This window comes from Balaenoptera musculus, chromosome 3 (assembly GCF_009873245.2).
Source record: "Balaenoptera musculus isolate JJ_BM4_2016_0621 chromosome 3, mBalMus1.pri.v3, whole genome shotgun sequence".
Lineage (NCBI taxonomy): Eukaryota > Metazoa > Chordata > Mammalia > Artiodactyla > Balaenopteridae > Balaenoptera > Balaenoptera musculus.
Window position 1 is genome coordinate 25,570,603 of NC_045787.1, and position 19,153 is coordinate 25,589,755.

Consider the following 19,153-nt stretch of genomic DNA (forward strand, 5'->3'; position numbering starts at 1 on the left):
TCCAAGAACCGGGGTTGGTAACAAATACACAAGTTAAGTCTGATTCATTTATTTATTTATTTATTATTATTATTTTTAACATCTTTATTGGAGTATAATTGCTTTACAATGGTGTTAGTGTCTGCTGTACAACAAAGGGAATCAGCTATATGTATACATATATCCCCATATCTCCTCCCTCTTGCATCTCCCTCCCACCGTCCCTATCCCACCCCTCTGGGTGGTCACAAAGCACCAAGCTGATCTCCTTGTGCTATGCAGCTGCTTCCCACTAGCTATCTATTTTACATTTGGTAGTGTATATATGTCCATGCCACTCTCTCACTTTGTCACAGCTTACCCTTCCCCCTCCCCGTGTCCTCAAGTCCGTTCTCTAGTAGGTCTGCGTCTTTATTCCTGTCCTGCCCCTAGGTTCTTCAGAACCTTTTTTTTTTTTTTTAGATATATATGTGTTAGCATATGGTATTTGTTTTTCTCTTTCTGACTTACTTCACTCTGTATGACAGACTCTAGGTCCATCCACCTCACTACAAATAATTCAGTTTCGTTTCTTTTTATGGCTGAGTAATATTCTATTGTATACATGTGCCACATCTTCTTTATTCATTCATCTGTCGATGGACACTTAGGTTGCTTCCATGTCCTGGTTATTGTAAATAGAGCTGCGATGAACATTGTGGGACATGACTCTTTTTGAATTATGGTTTTCTCAGGGTATGTGCCCAGGAGTGGGATTGCTGGGTCGTATGGTAGTTCTATTTGTAGTTTTTTAAGGAACCTCCATACTGTTCTCCATAGTGGCTGTATCAATTTACATTCCCACCAACAGTGCAAGAGGGTTCCCTTTTCTCCACACCCTCTCCAGCATTTATTGTTTCTAGATTTTTTGATGATGGCCATTCTGACCGGTGTGAGGTGATACCTCATTGTAATTTTGATTTGCATTTCTCTAATGATTAGTGATGTTGAGCATCCTTTCATGTGTTTGCTGGCAATCTGTATATCTTCTTTGGAGAAATGTCTATTTAGGTTTTCTGCCCATTTTTGGATTGGGTTGTTTGTTTTTTTGATATTGAGCTGCATGAGCTGCTTGTATATTTTGGAGATTAAGCCTTTGTCAGTTGCTTCACTTGAAAATATTTTCTCCCATTCTGAGGTTGTCTTTTTGTCTTGTTTATGGTTTCCTTTGCTGTGCAAAAGCTTTTAAGTTTCATTAGGTCCCATTTGTTTATTTATGCTTTTATTTCCATTTCTCTAGGAGGTGGGTCAAAAAGGGTCTTGCTGTGATTTATGTCATAGAGTGTTCTGCCTATGTTTTCCTCTATGAGTTTTATAGTGCCTGGCCTTACATTTAGGTCTTTAATCCTCGTTTATTCATTAAATAAGGGCTTACTGATGGTCTGTCGTGACTTGTCTCCCAGCCTCTCCCAATAAGACTGGAAGTTCTTGAAAGGAGGGATGGTCTCCTCTATGACTCCTGGGCAAGAAGGAGGGCAGTTGTGCAATAGCCATCAAAAATTGTGTTAGAAATTTCACTTCTAAAAATGTATTGTGAAGAGTCACACATGTGAAATGCCATCTATCCAAGCTTACTCACTGCAGCAATTTTTGTAACAGCAGAAGATTGGGGAAAAACCTAAATGTTCATCAGTAGAGTTAGGTTGAATAAATTATGGTACAGCCATAGAATGGGACACTATGCATCTGTAAAAAAGAATGAGAAAGTTCTTTAGGTAGAAGCTGTAAAGTTGAGTGGTTAAAAGCAAATATTCTGATGAAAAAGAATGTATATATATATATATATATGCATAACTGAATCACTTTGCTGTACAGTAGAAATTAACACAACACTGTAAATCAACTATACTCCGATAAAATAAATTTTTTTTTTTTTTTAAATTTTATAGCTACTTTTATTTTTATTTATTTATTTATTTTTGGCTGTGCTGGGTCTTCGGTTCGTGCGAGGGCTTTCTCTAGTTGCGGCAAGTGGGGGCCACTCTTCATCGCGGTGCGGGGACCGCTCTTCATCGCGGTGCGCGGGCCTTTCACTATCGCGGCCCCTCCCGTTGCGGGGCACAGGCTCCAGACGCGCAGGCTCAGTAGTTGTGGCTCACGGGCCCAGCCGCTCCGTGGCATGTGGGATCTTCCCAGACCAGGGCTCGAACCCGTGTCCCCTGCATTAGCAGGCAGATTCTCAACCACTGCGCCACCAGGGAAGCCCCAAAATAAATTTTTTTAAAAAAGCAAATATTCTGGAGTCAGACTGCCTGGGTTTAAGTCCTGCCTCCCCCAGTTACTAGATGCATGACCTGTAGGCATTTATCTTCTTGGACCTCAATTTTCTTCCCTATAAAAATGAGGATTGGCTTCCCCGGTGGCGCAGTGGTCAAGAATCCACCTGCCACTGCAGGGGACATGGGTTTGAGCCCTGGTCCGGGACGATCCCACATGTCACGAAGCAACTAAGCCTGTTCTCCACGACTACTGAGCCTGCGCTCTAGAGCCCCCGTGCCACAACTACTGAGCCCATGTGCCACAACTACTGAAGCCAGCACACCCAGAGCCTGTGGTCCGCAACAAGAGAAGCCACTGCGATGAGAAGCCCACGCACTGCGAGGAAGAGTAGCCCCCGCTCGCCGCAACTAGAGAAAGCCTACGTGCAGAAACAAAGACATAGTGAAGCCAAAAATAAATTAAAAAAATAATGAAGGTGATGAAGATTATAGTGGCATCTGTAGATGATGTATCATAGGCATGTTGTGATGATTAAATAAGTTAATAAATATAAAGTGTTTAGAGAGTTGGTACATAAGGTATGAATGCACATTCAGTGATCAAAGCAAGGTGCCCAAAAGTATACAGAGTAGGCTACCGTTTGTGTGAAAAAGAATGGAAATAAAGACTACATATACCCAGCTCTTTATGTTTCCATAGAACATCTTTGGATAGATACAAAAGGAACTATGGCATTCGTTGTTTTGGAAGGGGAAAGTGGGCATTTGGAGGAAAGACTGAAAGAAGAGTTTTTACTGTACACTCCTTTTATCTTTGGATTTTGAACCATGAGAATTATTACCTAGTGCAACAATAAATAAATTAAAACATATATATGTGTGTGCGCATGTATTTATGTATATATATGCACACACACACACAGAACTATCTCATGTAATTTTTTTAAAGTGAAAGTCCATAACATAAAATTAGCCATTTTAAAGTGAACAATTAAAACACATTGAATTTCAATTTAAAAATAAGAGTTTTTAATAAGACCTCGCCATTTTCTGTCTCTGTTGGCTTGGCATTGGTCTCCAAATCCATCAAGGTCTGCTTCCAGTGCCACCACATTTTGACATCTTCCTTGGAGACTGTTGGCACCAGTCTAGACGTCTTCTGAATTTCTAAGCACCTGGAATCTGTATGCTGCCTTGACTTGAATATGTCCTGGAGTCAGCGCAATGGGTCCGCGTCTTTGTCTTCTTCCCTAGAGCTGTGCCAGGAGCTTGTTGCAGTCAGAGGTGGTCCCTATGCTTCTCCATATTCCCTGCAGTGCTATCCTCGGTGCTTTGACGAGATTATTGGATGGATAGATGGATGGATGAATGGATGGATGGATGGAAGAGGCTTCAGGACCCGGCTGAACCCCGGCAGCCTCTGGACAAGGAAACTGTGCCCTCTACAGGACTATTTTAAAAGTGGTGATGCGGCAGGCGTTCCCAGGGCAGGGCGGGGAGTTCCCTCCGCTGGGGAGCTGGGGCACAGGATGAAGGGACATGACAGAGGAAGAGGCAGAACCCACCAACTCGCTGTCCTCCTCCACCGATGGACTCATTTTCTGAATCCACGACCGCATGAAACATGCAGTAGAAACTCGGCTTGGGTCAGCGGCTGGGCCACCCCCAGAGGCTGTAGAAAGACTCCCAGAGCTGGAAAAATTTCATTTTGAAGAGTCATGGGGGTCGGGGGTGGGGAGGAGTTGTCACACAACCCAGAGAAATAAAACAACCTGCCCAAGATCACACTGCTGGTCAGTGCCGCCCTGGGACTTACTTCTGTCACGCAAGCTGATTTCTGAACATGAGTTTTAACCCACAGCGCCCTGACGCAGGCAACGTAATCTGGTCATTACTGCCCTTCATCTTGGCCACTTCAGGTCTCCTAAGCCACTCACAGTCCAACTCAGAGCTCCCTTCCATGCTTCTCCCCTGCTCTCTGGCCTGACTTGGAGCTCCGGGTGCACAAAGCCCCAGGCAGGCCTCGGGTGGGGCAGGGCAGGCTGCCCATCTCCTGACCTGGTCCCATTGCGTGGCCTGTGTGTCCCTGAGCACGGAAGGTGCCTGGTTCAGAGGGTGTCAGCTCGGGGCTGCCGTCACTTCGTCCTGCCCCTGCGCGGGTTAGGGTTAGCTGGCACGGCGATCCCTCGGAGATGAAGCGAAGTCCCCATCCCTGGGATGGTGTGTGCCCTATCCTCGAATGGGTGTGCCCATTTCCTCTGCCGGGCAGCCTCCCAGCAGCACCTTGGCTCTCTCTCCTAATTACTTTTTAAGTTTCACTTGGGAGCCATGGAAAACTGTGGTCATTTCCAACCCTCTTGGGAGACTAGAAGAGCCAAGGGGCTTCTGCAAGCTCTCCAGCACCTGGAGAGGCCATGCCACCATTTCAACTACTCCATTCCCTGGGGTCAGGGGAAGGGAGAGCATCGGCAGGGCTTCCACATGCCAGAAGTCCCATGCAGGGTGGCTGGACCCAGGACCACTCTTCTCTCAGGTCCCCTGAACGATAGGGTAGCTGGGGCAGGGGGTGGGCTGGGGGTAAGTGCAGGAACACTTCCTGCGGCTCACTCTGTTCTTTCGCTCCCAAGCTAGTCTCTTCCCAGCTCAGAGCTCTGGGGTGTGTGTGTGTGTGTCTGGAGTGGGAGGGAGGAAGCAGCAAGCAGAAAAACCTGTTATTTTGGTTGGCTTTTCATTTCAAATATCTCTTGACTCATTCCAGGATAGTAGAAATCAAGATCTGGCATCTGAATCAGGGATGATCTCCAGGAGAGAACAATGAAAAAAACAGTGTCTCAAAGGCTGGATATCACAAAATAAAAAGTGTGTGTTATTCCTTCTTGAATTTTAACTGAGATCAAAGTATTAAGTTTAGATCTTAGAATTTCTGGTACTTCAGAGCTGGCTGGGGAGAAACGAGGGACCTGGCATCCAGGCTGTTTATTCTCTAATTTGAAGGAAGATGGCACTGAGAGAATCTTCTCTTCCTTCCAAGTTTTGCTTGGGGCTGAATCTGGTTTGAAAATCCGGTTGAACAGTGGGAAGACACCTCTATTCCAGAGAGGAGGGCCACTCGCATTTGGAGCCTAATGATCTCAGAGGGAAGAAGGAAGCTGTTGCTGTCATAAGGGCCGGGAGAACCTTCTCAAATAAGAACAGGCCCAGAGATAAACCCACGCACATATGCTCACCTTATCTTTGATGAAGGAGGCAAGAATATACAGTGGAGAAAAGACAGCCTCTTCAATAAGTGGTGCTGGGAAAACTGGACAGGTACATGTAAAAGTATGAAATTAGAACACTCCCTAACACCATACACAAAAATAAACTCAAAATGGATTAAAGACCTAAATGTAAGGCCAGACACTATCAAGCTCTTAGAGGAAAACATAGGCAGAACACTCTATGACATAAATCACAGCAAGATCCTTTTTGACCCATCTCCTAGAGAAATGGAAATAAAAACAAAAATAAACAAATGAGACCTAATGAAACTTAAAAGCTTTTGCACAGCAAAGGAAACCATAAACAAGACCAAAAGACAAGCCTCAGAATGGGAGAAAATATTTGCAAATGAAGCAACTGACAAAGGATTAATCTCCAAAATTTACAAGCAGCTCATGCAGCTCAATATCAAAAAAACAAACAACCCAATCCAAAAATGGGCAGAAGACCTAAATAGACATTTCTCCAAAGAAGATATACAGATTGCCAACAAACACATGAAAGAATGCTCAACATCATTAATCATTAGAGAAATGCAAATCAAAACTACAATGAGGTATCATCTCACACCGGTCAGAATGGCCATCATCAAAAAATCTAGAAACAATAAATGCTGGAGAGGGTGTGGAGAAAAGGGAACCCTCTTGCACTGTTGGTGGGAATGTAAATTGATACAGCCACTATGGAGAACAGTATGGAGGTTCCTTAAAGAACTAAAAATAGAATTACCATACGACCCAGCAATCCCACTACTGTGCATATACCCTGAGAAAACCATAATTTAAAAAGAGTCATGTACCAAAATGTTCATTGCAGCTCTATTTACAATAGCCAGGACATGGAAGCACCTAAGTGTCCATCGACAGATGAATGGATAAAGAAGATGTGGCACATATATACAATGGAATATTACTCAGCCATAAAAAGAAACGAAATTGAGTTATTTGTCGTGAGGTGGATGGACCTAGAGTCTGTCATACAGAGTGAAGTAAGTCAGAAAGAGAAAAGCAAATACCGTATGCTAACACATATATGGAATCTAAGAAAAAAATAAAAAAGGTCATGAAGAACCTAGGGGTAAGATGGGAATAAAGACACAGACCTACTAGAGAATGGACTTGAGGACACGGGGAGGGGGAAGGGTAAGCGGTGACAAAGTGGGAGAGTGGCATGGACATATATACACTAACAAATGTAAAATAGATAGTGGGAAGCAGCCGCATAGCACAGAGAAATCAGCTCGGTGCTTTGTGACCACCTAAGAGGGGTGGGATAGGGAGGGTGGGAGGGAGACGCAAGAGGGAAGAGATATGGGAACATATGTATATGTATAACTGATTCACTTTGTTATAAAGCAGAAACTAACACACCATTGTAAAGCGATTATACTCCAATAAAGATGTTAAAAAAAAAAAAAAAAAAGAACAGGCAAGCATGCTTCCTCAATGGGTTATTTGAGCTTTGCTCAAAGTGCAGCCAGGCCTCTTTTGAGCTTGGCTAACCTATCCGCACTCACTGAAAACCTGAAAGGGTTATTGTTCAGGTGCCATAAAAGGACACAGAGGGTGTGAAAGGCCCACTGTTTTCTGTTGGAAATAGTCATCTGTCCCAAGGTTAAAATGTAATCAAAATTGTTTTTTAAAAATCCTTTCTGTCCAAAGGCAACAAAAATATAGCATAAGGAATGGAAATGGCTGAGCTTCAAAGAAACATCTCAATATCTTTTAGAGTAAATTTTCTGCTTGAGTACTGTTAATAATTGGCCATTTCCCCATTTCCCCATTTCCCTCCAGAACACTGGAGTCTATTCACCATTCATTCACCTGGTCTCTGGAAGAGAATCTGAGGGCAGCCAAGTAAAGCACCAAGCAAGGCAATCTCAGACTTCACAAATATCTGACGCAGGTTTAAGCAACCTGAAAAGAAGTTTTACAGCTCTGCTGAACTGGGGACCCAGAAAGAGAGGGGAAAAAAAAGCAATTCATTCTCTCACCTCATGTGAGACAACATCAAGTAAAGAGAACATACGAAGAGAAACTTAATTTGGAACCACTTATATGCTCAGAAAAATAGTCAATTCATTTTTAGAAAGAAGCTCTCTGCTCTGCCTTTTTCCTGGTTTGCTCATATTACCAGGGTGACACCTTCTTCATCCCAAAGGAAGGGCTCTGTCCCTCTCGGTCATAGAAGGAGCCCCTCATAAGCCTATGAAGATGACCTCAAAGGGAGCAGGACATGCACTACATGGAGAGGTGAGAGCAAGCGCTTTGCTCCACTGGTGAGAGGGCAGGTCCTGGTACGGGGAGTGGCAGGAGAGGAGGCTTGAGGGACAGGCCGGAGGTATAGTTTATGGGCCCTGAATGCCATGCTAAGGACTTCAGCATTTATCCTTAGGCGTGTGGAGCTAATGGGGGGGGGGGGCGGTTTACATCATTTTTTTCTTTTTAAAGAATTATTATGTGGTAATTATTTAAGGATTATTAAGTAATCATTTCCTATTACATAGTAAAAGTTATTATAGAAATATAGAGAGTAGCTAATCTCCTAATCAAATAGAAATAAAAATCCCAAACTGAACAGGTCATAATCATGCTTCACAGGGATAACCACTGGAAACATTTTGGGGAAGAATGGGCTATATATACATGCTTTTCTATTAAAACAAAAAGGGATCATTCTTCACACATGGTTTTATAGTCTGATTTTTTTCATTAAACATTATAAAGTAACTTTCTTTATGTGTTAGGCTCCTACATAGTTATTTTCAGCTTTTTTCCTGACCTAACGTTCTTGAGGGAACTAACACCATCTCATGAGTATCATGGGTAGCAGGGGTTGAATGAATGGTTTTTTTAATACATTTATTTATTTATTTTTATTTTTGGCTGCGTTGGGTCTTTGTTGCTGCACGCAGGCTTTCTTTAGTTGCGGTGAGCGGGGGCTACTCTTCGTTGGGGTGTGTGGGCTTCTCATTGCGGTGGCTTCTCTTGTTGCAGAGCACGGGCTCTAGGCGCGCAGGCTTCAGTAGTTCTGGCACGCAGGCTTCAGTAGTTATGGCTCGCGGGCTCTAGAGCGCAGGCTCAGTAGTTGTGGCGCACGGGCTTAGTTGCTCTGCAACATGTGGGATCTTCCCGGACCAGGGCTCGAACCCATGTCCCCTGCATTAGCAGGTGGATTCCTAACCACTGCGCAACCAGGGAAGCCCTGAATGAGTGGTTTTTAAGGAGGGGGCACTCCTCTTTAGAATCACTGGTCTAGGGACTTCCCTGGTGGTGCAGTGGTTAAGAATCCGCCTGCCAATGCAGGGGACACGGGTTTGATCTGATCCCTGGTCTGGGAAGATCCCACGTGCCGCAGAGCAACTGAACCCGTGCGCCACAACTACTGAAGCCCGTGCACTTAGAGCCTGTGCTCCGCAGCGAGAGAGGCCACTGCAGTGAGAGGCCCGTGCACCGCAGCAAAGAGGAGCCCCCGCTCGACGCAACTGGAGAAAGCCCGCGCACAGCAACGAAGACCCAACGCAGCCAAAAATAAATAAATAATTAAAAAAAAAAAAAAGAATCACTGGTCTATAACATCACTTAGGTGATTGAGCTGTATTTCATTAAAATACTTACTGGACATTTTGTTTCTAATCTTACCCACTTGCCAATAATGCTTCTGTAAATATATTTGAATTTATAGTTTTCTATACTTATCTGGTTAGGTTTAATTCTTTTTTTTCATGAAAGAAGTGGAAAATTCTGTTCGAGCCAAATTTGAGGATTATAAACCACGAACAGCATCTCAGAAAACTCCGAGAACTGTTCCCTAGATTTAATACTTTAAGATAACTTCTTTGAAGTTCAGTTGCTGGGTCAAAATCTCTCTCTGTACATTTGCATTTAAAAAAAAGATAATTCAGATGTTGACTGAGCTGGTGCCCTTGCCTTTGCCTTTGAGATCTTGGTATTACTTGATATTTTCAATCTTTATAATCTTTATCAATCTGGTTGACAAAAGCTTATTACTTTTTAAAAATTTGTATTTATTTGATTACTAGTAAGGTTGAAATTTTGTTTTCATATGGCTATTGGCTATTTATATTTCTTTTGAGAGTATATATTTCTTAAGAATTGTCCAGCCATGTACATTGCTCACTTACCCTTTTAAAGAAAGAAGATTATATCTTATAATTTATTGCCAAGGTATTCCACATTCATTGTAAAATCATCTGAGTCAGTGGAAAAAGTTACTCAATAGCTCATAATCCAGAGATAACCAATGTTAATAGTTTAAAAAAATTTTTTTATTTTATATTGGAGAATAGCAGATTTACAATATTGTATTAGTTTCAGGTGTACAGCCAAGTGATTCAGTTATACATATACCCAATGTAATAGTTTTGAGTTAGGACTTTGTGTGTGTGTGTGTGTGTGTGTGTGTGTGTGTCTGCATATGTGGATGCATGTATCATAAATGTGGACTTTAAAAAAAAATCTATTTATTTTTTTTTAGCTACGTTGTGTCTTCCTTGCTGGGCGCAGGCTTTCTCTAGTTGTGGCGAGCAGGGGCTACTCTTTGTTGCGGTGCACGGGCTTCTCATTGCAGTGGCTTCTCTTGTTGCAGAGCATGGTCTCTAGGTGTGCAGGCTTCAGTAGTTGTGGCTCGTGGGCTCTAGAGCGCAGGCTCAGTAGTTGTGGCGCATGGGCTTAGCTGCTCCGTGACATGTGGGGTCTTCCTGGACCAGGGCTCGAAAACGTGTCCTGGGCATTGGCAGGCGGATTCTTAATCACTGCGCCACCAGGGAAGCCCACAGATGTGGACTTTTATACAGATATTGGTTTTACATATATGATTTATGAAAATCTCAGTATGTCAATAAACACACAGCTACATCATTATTTGTAATGATCCACTACACAGATGTCCCATTTTTCTAATCCTTGACAATTCAGGTAGTAAATCTTTATGCCTGTGTCCAATTCTTTTCTTAGTGGAATCAGATTCAAATGATTTGAACAGGGACTTCCCTGGTGGCACAGTGGTTGGGAATCCACCTGCCAATGCAGGGGACACAGGTTCGATCCCTGGTCCGGGAAGATCCCACATGCCAGCGGGGCAACTGGGCCCGTGTGCCACAACTACTGAGCCCATGTGCCGCAACTACTGAAGCCCACGTGCCTAGAGCCCGTGCTCCGCAGCAGGAGAGGCCACTGCAATATCAGCAGCCCGTGCACCGCAACGAAGAGTAGCCCCGCTCACTGCAACTAGAGAAAGCCTGCACGCAGCAACAAAGACCCAAGGCAGCCAAAAATAAAAATAAAAATTTATTTAAAAAATGATTTGAACATATTTATTAATATCAACTCTGATATATTATAATGGTTTCCCCAGTTATTTGTCTTTAAATTTTATAGTTTTATATTTTCAGTACTAAAATTCACATATTTGATTTTCATATTGAACCAGCCTTGCATTCCCAAGGTAGACTCCACTTGGTTGTGGTTATTCTTTATATATATTGCTAGATTTGATTTGATAAATCTTCTGTTAAGGATTCTTCAGTCTAATTTCATCAGGTATATTGGCCTGAGTTTCTTTGAACTGTTTCTACCTAGTTTTGGTATCAGGGTAATGTTGGCCTCATAAAGTAAGTCGGGGTTGAGCTCCAGAAAAAAAAAATTACTGTAATTATTATAGTATTATTCATAAATAACTTTATGGGGCCACTTGCCCTAGCTCCTTCCTCTCCCCAATCTGCCCAGTGTGTTCAGTTCCCCAGGACTCCCTTTTTCAATCCTCTGGCCAGAAATCTGCAGCTTTAGTTATTGAATTCTACCAGACACTTCTATGGCTGTATTCATGTCCAAGGCTAAGCAGTGAGTTTACTGCTGGAGGGGGAAACATGGCAAAATTGTCAGTTTGATATACTTCAGTTCTGGTCTTCTCCAATCTGCCTGCTACTAACTATGGTTCAGGGTCCTCAAATTGCTGTTCCATGCATTTTATCCAGATTTTATAGTTGAATTCCGAGGAAGAGACTGGGAGGATGGTGTTTACTTCATCTTATCAGGACCTGGAACTCATAAATTTGGTTTCAATTAATAATTTAGTTGTAGCTCCCCTTCCACTTCACCATATACTAAGCCCTCTCCTTTTTTATCTCTTTTGATGTGCACTATTTCATAAAAAGGAAAAAATTAAGAACCCATATAATTAAGAATTTTGCCATCTAGAATCTTCTCCCTCCTTCTCTTAATCCAACCAAAGAGCAAACAGGAAGACAGGCAGGCTGCTCCAATGTTACTGTGAGATTTTTAGGAGATAGGTTTTGATCTCTGCTCTGACATAAAGGATTCCTTTGAGGCTGTAGCTTGCTTCAGTTTCAGGTCTCCTTCCTGACCTTTCTCTTGAAACAGTCAATGAAGGAAGTGCATCAAGTGTTTATGACTGTCCTTTACATTAGGTGTGGGAGACATCACGTATCCTAGTATATAGGAAAGAAACACATGATTACAGAATCGAAGAATTTTGGAACTGACAGTAATTGTAGAGATGGTCTGCCCCTCAGTTTAACATATGTGGTTGCACATGCAGATTGGAAGAGTCCACAGGTAAAATGTCCACGATCTGAAATATAATAAAACCAAATGCCCACAGGGCCAGCCTGGTAGACAAAATAGGGAACAGTAGAGGTTTTGGTAAACTGTCCAGAACAGGCTTTGTCTTAAATTTATCCTCTAGGGGGACTAGCCATTACTCTCATCATAGGAACACATGCTCTATGTCATCAGATCTTCCAGTTTTTCAAGAGAAGTCAAATTGGGATTTTCATGTGAAATCTTTAATATTGGCTCAAAATTTCTAACAGTCTTAGGGCCAAATGAGACACAGCTACATCCTGGGTATAGTATATTAGATATCACTTTTGACTCCTGGCTCAGGTAAAAGTTTTTGTCCTTTTTTCCTATCCTTACTTAAGCATTGACCTTTGAAAGAGCTACAGCTTTGTAGGTTCTTTAGAATTACGAGAAAAAAAGGCTAATGGGCAGGTCTTTGGAGTGGACCAAAATTGGGATACTTAAGATCTATTTGTACATTACATCTTAAGCATTAAAATTCTGCAGAGAGGTTTGACTAAAGCAAAAATTAACACTTTGTAAATCAACTGTACTTCAATTAAAAATATTTTTTTTTAAAAAGGGACAAATCTATAGGAGGTACATAGCATAAAGGTTAAAAGTTCAGGATTTGAAGTCAACAGGACTCTCCAAGTATGCAGCTTTCTGATGATCTGACACATTCAAGAAGAGATATTCAAATGATCTTTATTATAGCAACAGCAAAGTACTTAATCTCAAAACCCTGGTTTGCTCATGTGTAATGAATACCTATCACCTAGTGATATCCCAAGGATGAAACCACATGTACCATTTTAGCACAGTGATGTGGAGTTGCTTGAAGGTCTTTTGAGGAGCAATGACATGATCAAATTGGTGCTTTAGGAAAAATATTCTGGGGGCTGTAGGTTGAATAGTGTAGAGATTGGAGGCAGAAAGAAAAAAGGCAAGACTGGAGTTTGGACTGAGAGAAAGGATTTGGAAATAAACATAACAGAAGCAGTACCTGATGAGACTTGGAAGGTGGATGAGATCATCAATAGCATGTACATATAAGAAGATGCCAATGATAGAACCATGGAAAGTGCTACAGCTGACCCCTGAACAACGTAAGGGGTCGGCAACAACTTCTCTGTAAGTAACCCCATTCATTTTATTGTTGCAGTTAATATTTTTAAAAAGCCATTTCTTCAATTGTTCTTTATTTTTCCTATAGCTATTCATATTAGAAGGTACTTATAATCCTTTCTCTCTCCCATATCATCTTTTGTCCCTCCTGCTCTGCGGTTCCAACTACATGCCATAATTTTGAACAAATTCACTATCTTGGTCATTCTTTTTTGAATATCACATTAAAATTAATGCCCAGAACTGAACACCAGATTCCAGATATGGTGTGACTAATGCCTAGTGTAGGAGGACTGTATATCTCTCAATTTTGGATATCACTAAGACAAAGGATACAAGGATGCGCCTTCGCTGTTAAAAGGCTTGCAGTGCTCACTAAAATTAGTTGTGATTGGTAATGCAGGTTTTAACTTCCTTCCAGCCCTCCACATTATGCATTAGCAAAAGGCAGGCCTTCTGTTTCTGTCTGCGTTATAATGCACACTATATCACACTGAAGTACAATTTGCTCTTTTTAAACAGCTTATGGCAAAGGTCAAGGTAAATTACAACACTCTGGACTTTTTCCCATCAGGAACCTGTCATACTGCATTATCCTGTATTTATTTAATATAGGGCCTATATTGATCCAAGCCCTAGTTATGTTCTCTGCCATTTTCCCTTTCTACTTGTGAACTCTCTAACATTAACGTATTTTATGAGTGATTAATTAGCTGGGATCAACTTAACTGCCTTTTCGTACTTTCATGCAACAGATTACTTTTTAAAAAAATATTTCACATTAGGTTACTGATTAAACAGTCCTTTCCAAACTGAAGACCCTTTGTCTCTAGTACCAGTATCTTACTATATTAAAGTGAATAGAGTAGCTTTGTACTTAACATGGAACCAGTTTAAGCATTGTTCAAAAATATTACTCAAAGTTTTAAGTTATAGAATTGTTTCCTCTTTGCAGATTTTATTTTACATCTACTATTATTACACTAAGCAAGATAAAGGAGGACTAACGGAACTTAGCGCCTGTGACTGCTGGGACGTGGGTGGTGTGGGTAGAGTAGTGTGAGTACACACGTTACAGAGCTGTGCGCTGCTCATGTGCTTTTTGGCCATTTGACTCTGCACTTGGGGTTGGTCTGTACTTATGTCATTGTAATGATTTCACTCCTGCCTGTGACATTTTTATCAAATGTGTGAATAAATAAAGATTAGTATGAAAAAAAAAAGACAAGGGAGGACTAAAATTACCTAGACTATAGCTTACTAAAATTACCTAGACAACTAATCAATAAAATTGCTTAGGGAATAGGGATATTATGATTTGCTAAATACTGCAATAAACTTATTGCCATATTGTATAGCTGATCATAAAATACCTTTAATACTAAACTTAAAATATAATTTAATTCTGAACTGTAAAGCATGTTTATTAAAGCATGATCCATGTACAACTTGCATCAGAACCACCTATAATTAAAGAAAAAAATTGATCTGGGATGATCCTACAGTGCTTGTTAAAAATGCAGTTTCCCTATGTGTACTGATACAGAACAACCTCCAAGACTCCAAGATACATTAAATGAGAAAACGCAAGGTTCAGAACAATGTACGCAGTATCCAGCCATTTGTACAAAGACAAAGGGGAGCACAGGTTTATGTTGACATGTGCACAGACCATGTGTGGAAGGATATACAAATGGATAACACTACCTCTGGAAAGGGGAACCATGTAATGGGAAAACAAGGGGAGGCAGAAGGTATTTTATGCCATAAACCCCTTTACAATTTTTGACTTTTGTAACATGTTATGAACAATCCGTTCAAACAAACAACTAAGAGAAAGTCATCTTAGAATGCACATTCTCAGGCTTATTCTGGCCCTCCTTAGTCAGAATTTCTGGAATTAAGGCTTAGGAATCTTAATTTTTAGAATGTTCCCCACATGACTCTCATGAACAAATTTGAGATCACTGCTATGAATATTATCTATGACACTATAAAATTTGCCCTTTATTGGGAAAAAATTTTTAAGTTAGCTCTGCCAAATTCAGTACAAAAGCCCTACAGGGCCTCACTCAGTTTCACTCCACCCTTTTCATTGATACTCCTCAATCTTGAGGACAGATATTGGACAAGAAAGGGAACAATCATTTTGGATAGACATGAAGTTTTCATTTTTAATACTAGCTTATTTAAAGAAATAGAAGAAACAATAGTGGTGAAGACAAAAATCTAATTTGTAATGCATCATGTAATTGGGGGATGGTTGAGAGGAATCAATTTGTTTTATCTGGGTTATCATTACTGAAACATAAGCATGCACTATAATAACAAGAAGAGCTAGTTTGAGGTGCAGAGAAAACTGATAAGTAAATTAGTTGCCGAAACAACTGGTTCAAGAATGCGTTAGCATGATAACCAATGCTTCTTTTGACTAGAAAGTTTATAATTTTCTTTAAAAACTGTCAAAGCAGAAGAAGAGATACTAACAAATACTCAAGTCAACTTTATTTCATATAAGATGGTTAATGTGGATCTAGCTACAACTGTGAAAACCATTAAGCCGTGCCAAAAATAAATAATACTGAAATAATTATCTTTGTAAAAAAATTTAAGTGGCACCACTTGTATATCTGGATGAAGACACCTGAAACTAAATGCAAAAATTTGGAACTTAGGCTGAGAACATTTTTAGAACATAATTAATTGCAAGATGAAGGGAGCAGGCTGGGAAAGTGCTGAGCATAAACTTTGATACCTGACTTTCAATTTCAACTCTGTCACTAAATTGATGTATTAACTTTAATTAGCCACTCTGGGCTTTAGTTTTCTCACCTAAAAAATAAGAAATACAGCACCTTCACTTATTCTTAGTTTGTTATGATAGTTTTAAACAGGAAAACGTGTGTAAGACCTAGCTAGCATGGTGTCTGTCATTAGTGAGTGATAAATGTCAGTTCTTTTCTTAAGTAAGAGAACTGTGAGAAACAAAATTCCAAATTTTTTACTGGGTGACTAAAATGAGACCCGGAAAGATTAAAAAAAAAAAAAGAAAAGATGCTTGCTCGAGTTACAAAGATAGTATGTGACACATCTGGGAGAAGAACCAGAGTCTCCTGTTCTGTTTCCCCAGCGGCTGTCTCCTACAGTCTCCTGGTCCTCTAAGAGCTTGGGGGAAGATTCTGACCCAAGAAAGAAACTGAACCAATATGGTATTGAATTACCATTGAATTTTCTGGAAATTATGTGCCCAGGAAGCATCATTTGTCAGAAATAACAAGATGTAAGTAGCCAATAAATTTGAATATGGTTTTACTGAAGCATACGTCATTTCAAAGCAGAAGTATTTATGTCAATTCTAACATATAATACATTTAAGTCATTATATGAATTTAAGTTTTTATTTGTGTATTTCACTGTAGTGCTGTGACAACAAAATGACATTTGTGTACCAGAGCATACATATATCAACAGTAAGATGTAACTTTTCATTACACCACTGCTAGAATATTTAGCTTTTTGTAGGACACATAAGCAGGTAAGATGGCCACACCAAATAATTTTCTGTTTTTTTTCCCTTAGATAACCTTAATTTTTTTTAATCAGCAATACTCTATCAACCTCACTGTTAATAGAACTGTAAATTATCTGGGTGATGGGGTGTGGGGACAGGGGGGAGGGATCATTCAACTATTATTATACTGTAATAGTCGTTAGAGTAATCTCACACACACCAATAAGGAACTGTCTTCATAATCAAGGGCTAGTTACTGTTGTTAGTTGCACAATGATACAGTTCCTTTTGAAAATATTGGTTAGCCCACTTATATATGAAAAATGCCCTTTCCACTTATGCAGAAGAAAAAAATATTCAGAAAGTTATTTTTGGCCTTGCTATGTCAAAAAGTCAACTGTACAAAGATCTACGTGTCAAACCTAAAATTATAATTTTAAAAGTATTAAAAACAAAAATGTCATGCATTTTTATTATCAATTATGCAGAGGCTTTAAAACTGTCGCAAGACCATATAGTATATATTAGCTTTTATACTGCTAATGCACAACTAACAGCAAACTTGATTAGATTAACAGAAATCTGTCTTAATTATACCTTTATATATCACACTAGAGAGACAAATGCCACAAGATCTGCAGAAACATTCAGTTCTGAGCACTTAAATGGCAGGATAACTTTTTTGTGTTGTAATCCATCACATAAAGAATAGCAAAAGGAAGAAATTCTGCAGTCTCACGTTACAAAAAAACGTACTGCTGTAAAATATTAAGAGGGGGTAAAGGATATCTGTAACACAAAGTAACAACTAGTATCAAACAGCAAACAAAACCTCTAAATAAAAATATCAAAATACACATAGCAACTGAGCACAAATACTGCATTAAATATAGTAAAGATTTAATAGGACTAGTTAATAAAAGACACAAATATAGGGGGAGCTAGGGCAACCAGTAAATAAAACCAAAAATAATGGGAAAAAAAATCAGAACAATTGTTTTTCCCCTAGTTGGAGCACAATTTTTGGGGGGTGTCTTTCCATTCATATAATACCTAACACTGTACATTAAAAGATTTTAATATCATAGAAAAACTTGGTTCTTCCATGAAATTCTTTAAATTCTTGATAATTTTTTCAAAGTAGACATCATTATGAATGAAAAACAGCCAACAAATGGGCACCTGTTGTCTTTTAACACTGCAGATTTTACAGAAACTTTTTAAAAGTTATCATAATCCTTTTTGTCTTTTTTCCCCTCAGCTTCAAATCCATCAACTCCATCACTATCCCTTCTTCGTTTCCTGTTGTTGTGGATGTTAAAACGTTGGCTCATTTGGGGTAGTGGATCCATGCCCAGAACTTTGTGTATCTGGCGGAATGCAAGGAGTCTCAATGCAAACTACAACAAAAGAAAGAGTCAGAATTTAGTTAATTTAAAAAAGCAGTATTAATTCTTATTAGGTTTATAGCCCCAAATGACAATATAAAAAAGCATGTTTAATGAAAGACACATCTTGAACGGTATTAAGTTTCACAAATGAAATACTCCATATGTTCTGATGTTTTTATTTTCAGGCTTTAATGTGTGCATGCTGTTTTGTTTTTTAAAGCATAAGTTAAAAAAATAATTCTTAAAAAAAATTAGTATAATGTTCATTAAAAAAATCCTAAAACAATATACAGCAAAAGAAAAAGTGTCTCACTTATTGAATGAACATCTCTTTGGTTCATATTCACTCATCTTCCCACTTTTCCTGTGGATGCCCATGTACACAGGCTCAGGCATGGGGTACACGTGTGCACACACACACACACACACCTCTCCCCAGGTTTACAAAATGAGGATTATACTTCTACAACTTGTTACTTCATGAACTAAAAAAAAGATTTTTCACTATGTGGCTATGTATACATAGGAGTATGTTAGGCATCAATGTCACAAGACCTTATATGTCACAAGCTATTTGAGACATAATTCCCCAGTTTTCTGGGGGATATATACCCTTTAAACTAATATAAGGAAATTTTACAGTCATTTGATTAAATGGCAATTTTCACTATGTAGTTAAACCTTCAATGTAACTGTTTAGACTATTTCTTGAGATATAATTCACATATAAAATTTGCCCTCTTAAAGTGTACAATTCAGTGGTTTTTTTTTAGTATACTTACAAAGTTTTTCAACCATAACCACTCTCTAATTCCAGAACATTTTCATCACCACCTCTCACCCGTAAAAAAACCCCATGGCCCAATAGCAGTCATTCCTCAATTCCTCTACCCTGAGGCCCTCACAACCACTAATCTACTTTTCTATCTTGATAGATTTGTCTACTATGGACATTTCATATAAATGAAATCATACAACATGACTTTTTGTGGCTGGCTTCTTTTACTTACATTAAGGTTTTCA

At 39.7% G+C, this 19,153-nt stretch overlaps 1 protein-coding gene across 2 annotated transcripts in view; it reads right to left on the reverse strand.

Moving 5' to 3' along the window:
- Positions 1–16,520: 16,520 nt before the first annotated feature.
- ZFR (zinc finger RNA binding protein) overlaps positions 16,521–19,153 on the reverse strand; it is a 77,425-nt gene continuing 74,792 nt past the window's right edge. For both annotated transcript variants that reach the window (XM_036845905.1, XM_036845904.1), the window contains one exon: positions 16,521–18,139. In XM_036845905.1, the coding sequence (XP_036701800.1) occupies positions 17,960–18,139 (180 nt within the window). In that variant the 3' untranslated portion in view covers positions 16,521–17,959. The remainder of the gene's footprint in view (positions 18,140–19,153) is intronic.